This window comes from Rhinopithecus bieti, unplaced genomic scaffold (assembly GCF_001698545.2).
Source record: "Rhinopithecus bieti isolate Rb0 unplaced genomic scaffold, ASM169854v2 repeat_17831, whole genome shotgun sequence".
Taxonomy (NCBI): Eukaryota; Metazoa; Chordata; class Mammalia; order Primates; family Cercopithecidae; genus Rhinopithecus; species Rhinopithecus bieti.
Window position 1 is genome coordinate 1 of NW_016835428.1, and position 2,686 is coordinate 2,686.

Here is a 2,686-nt window from a genome sequence, read left to right on the forward strand (position 1 = left end):
AATTTTGTCAAGCCTAATGAAACCAAAACTTACTTTTGGAAAGTGCAACATCATATGGCGCCCACTAAAGATGAGTTTGACTGCAAAGCCTGGGCTTATTTCTCTGATGTTGACCTGGTAAGCAGGTGTCTATTGTACTGACCACTTTTTGGTTTAAAAGAAATGGTCTTTGTGTGCTAAGAATTTTGGTTTTTATCCTACATGCAATGAGAAGCTTTAAATAGGGAGTTGATCATTATATTTGTGTTTTAGAAATGTCATTCTGGAATCTACTGAAGAGGATGGATTATATTTTTGGAAAATGGGAGGCAGGTTGGAGTGGCATAAAAATTGATGAGAAATCCACTCTGGTTCATAGGTGAGAGAGCTTATACTCATAGGATTGATGTCTTCCCTCCCTAGGAAAAAGATGTGCACTCAGGCCTGATTGGACCCCTTCTGGTCTGCCACACTAACACACTGAACCCTGCTCATGGGAGACAAGTGACAGTACAGGAATTTGCTCTGTTTTTCACTATCTTTGATGAGACCAAAAGCTGGTACTTCACTGAAAACATGGAAAGAAACTGCAGGGCTCCCTGCAATATCCAGATGGAAGATCCCACTTTTAAAGAGAATTATCGCTTCCATGGTAATATATCCCACATCCAAACATTATCACTGTGAAATGCAGATTGCACTTTGACAAATGAGAGTTGATCCAGGGCCTTAAACATTGTATTTATTTAGAGTATATCTGTGGGAGTGGAATCCTCATAGATGTCAGTTTTTTTGGTGGAGTGGAGGGAAAGAAACTTATATAATAGATTTTAACAGGCTTCTCTGTGTCCTTCTCCAGCAATCAATGGCTACATAATGGATACACTACCTGGCTTAGTAATGGCTCAGGATCAAAGGATTCGATGGTATCTTCTCAGCATGGGCAGCAATGAAAACATCCATTCTATTCATTTCAGTGGACATGTGTTCACTGTACGAAAAAAAGAGGAGTATAAAATGGCAGTGTACAATCTCTATCCAGGTGTGAGCTCGTTTGCGTTCTTTCTTCTACCTACTCTATTTGTTGAGTACTTACTTTAAATGGTCTAGGCACTGGGAACACAATCAGTGAACAAAGCAGACAAGCTCCATGCTCTCAGGTAACACTTCTTCATGCTCTCAGGTAACACTTTTTCAAACCTACAGGGAGATAAATAAATTAGCAAATGAACAAGATAATTTCAGATATAGAAAATTGCTAAAAGGAAATAGAACATAATAAATGGATAATTAATGTCACAGTACTTTCCTAGGGAAAAGGAATTTATTCCTTTATCATTTACCATCTCAAATCCCATAGGGCACCAGTAGTCATCCAAAGAGTGATTTGTTTATGTATGTAACCAATATATTGATTAAGCACTACTCATAATGTTGATCGCAACACAATTCTATTTTGGTTCTCCACTGTCCCTTTAAAATAGGTTTGGCTAGGTGCAGTGGCTCACACTTGTAATCCCAGCACTTTGGGAGGCCAAGGTAGGAGGATTACTGCAGTGAGCTATGAAAGACAGCAGCTATCAAGGGGCTTTGGGGAGGTATGATCATCACAAGGTACAGAAACAGAGGACTCAATCATGTCTCCCTTTTCCAATGCAATTGGATGAAATGGCTCCTTCCTCTCAGTTTAGAAAAGTATTGACATATTTTAAATCATAAAAATCAATCAAAACTTTGTGATCTCACATCCCCCAGAGCTATGTCTCTCTTCATCTTTGTAATAAAGAATAGTCCACATTTGTTTTCTTTGCTTGTTCACTTTCTACTTTCTCCTTAATCCATTGCAATCTGACTCTAAATTCTACCATACCACTGACTAAAGTCACAGGCCACAGTTTTCATCTTACTTTGCCCCTTAGCACTACTAGGTAAGGTTGATCACAGATGACTACACAACTCTATGCATATACTAACAATTATTGAATTTTTATTTTACTTTATTTTAAATTTTTTATTATACTTTAAGTTCTAGGGTACATGTGCACAACATGCAAGTTTGTTACATATGTTGGCATGCTGCATGCACCCAGTAATTCATCATTTACATTAGGTATATCTCGTAACGCTATTCCTCCCCGCTCCCCCCACCCCACGACAGGCCCCGGTGTGTGATGTTCCCCTTCCTGTGTCCAAGTGATCTCATTGTTCAATTCCCACCTATGAGTGAGAACATGCGGTGTTTGGTTTTCTGTTCTTGCAATAGTTTGCTGAGAATGATGGTTTCCAGCTGCATCCATGTCCCTACAAAGGACATTAACTCATCCTTTTTATGGCTGCATAGTATTCCATGGTGTATATGTGCCACATTTTTTAGTTCAACCATTGTGGAAGACAGTGTGGCCATTCCTTAAGGATCTAGAACTAGAAGTACCATATGACCCAGCCATCCCATTACTGGGTATATACCCAGAGGATTATAAATCATGCTGTTATAAAGACACATGCACACATATGTTTACTGTGGCACTATTCACAATAGCAAAGACTTGGAACCAACCCAAATGTCCATCAATGACAGACTGAATTTAGACCCTGTCTCTAAAAAAAAAAATCCAGTTTAAGAGTGGGGCAAACTTACCCTATTTCTTTGTAAAAATTCTGATAAGCCCTGTAACTTTCTCCTCTCCCTTAAGTAATAAACAGGACT

At 38.9% G+C, this 2,686-nt stretch overlaps 1 protein-coding gene across 1 annotated transcript; it reads left to right on the forward strand.

The window, feature by feature from the left end:
* Positions 1–19: 19 nt before the first annotated feature.
* On the forward strand, positions 20–1,021 carry LOC108524704 (coagulation factor VIII-like; the record flags this gene model as incomplete). The annotated part of the gene is made up of 3 exons (XM_017865793.1): positions 20–117; positions 403–631; positions 839–1,021. Coding segments are annotated over exons 1-3 (475 nt in total), but the record flags the coding sequence as incomplete, so codon positions are not given.
* Between the last annotated feature and the right edge of the window lie 1,665 nt (positions 1,022–2,686).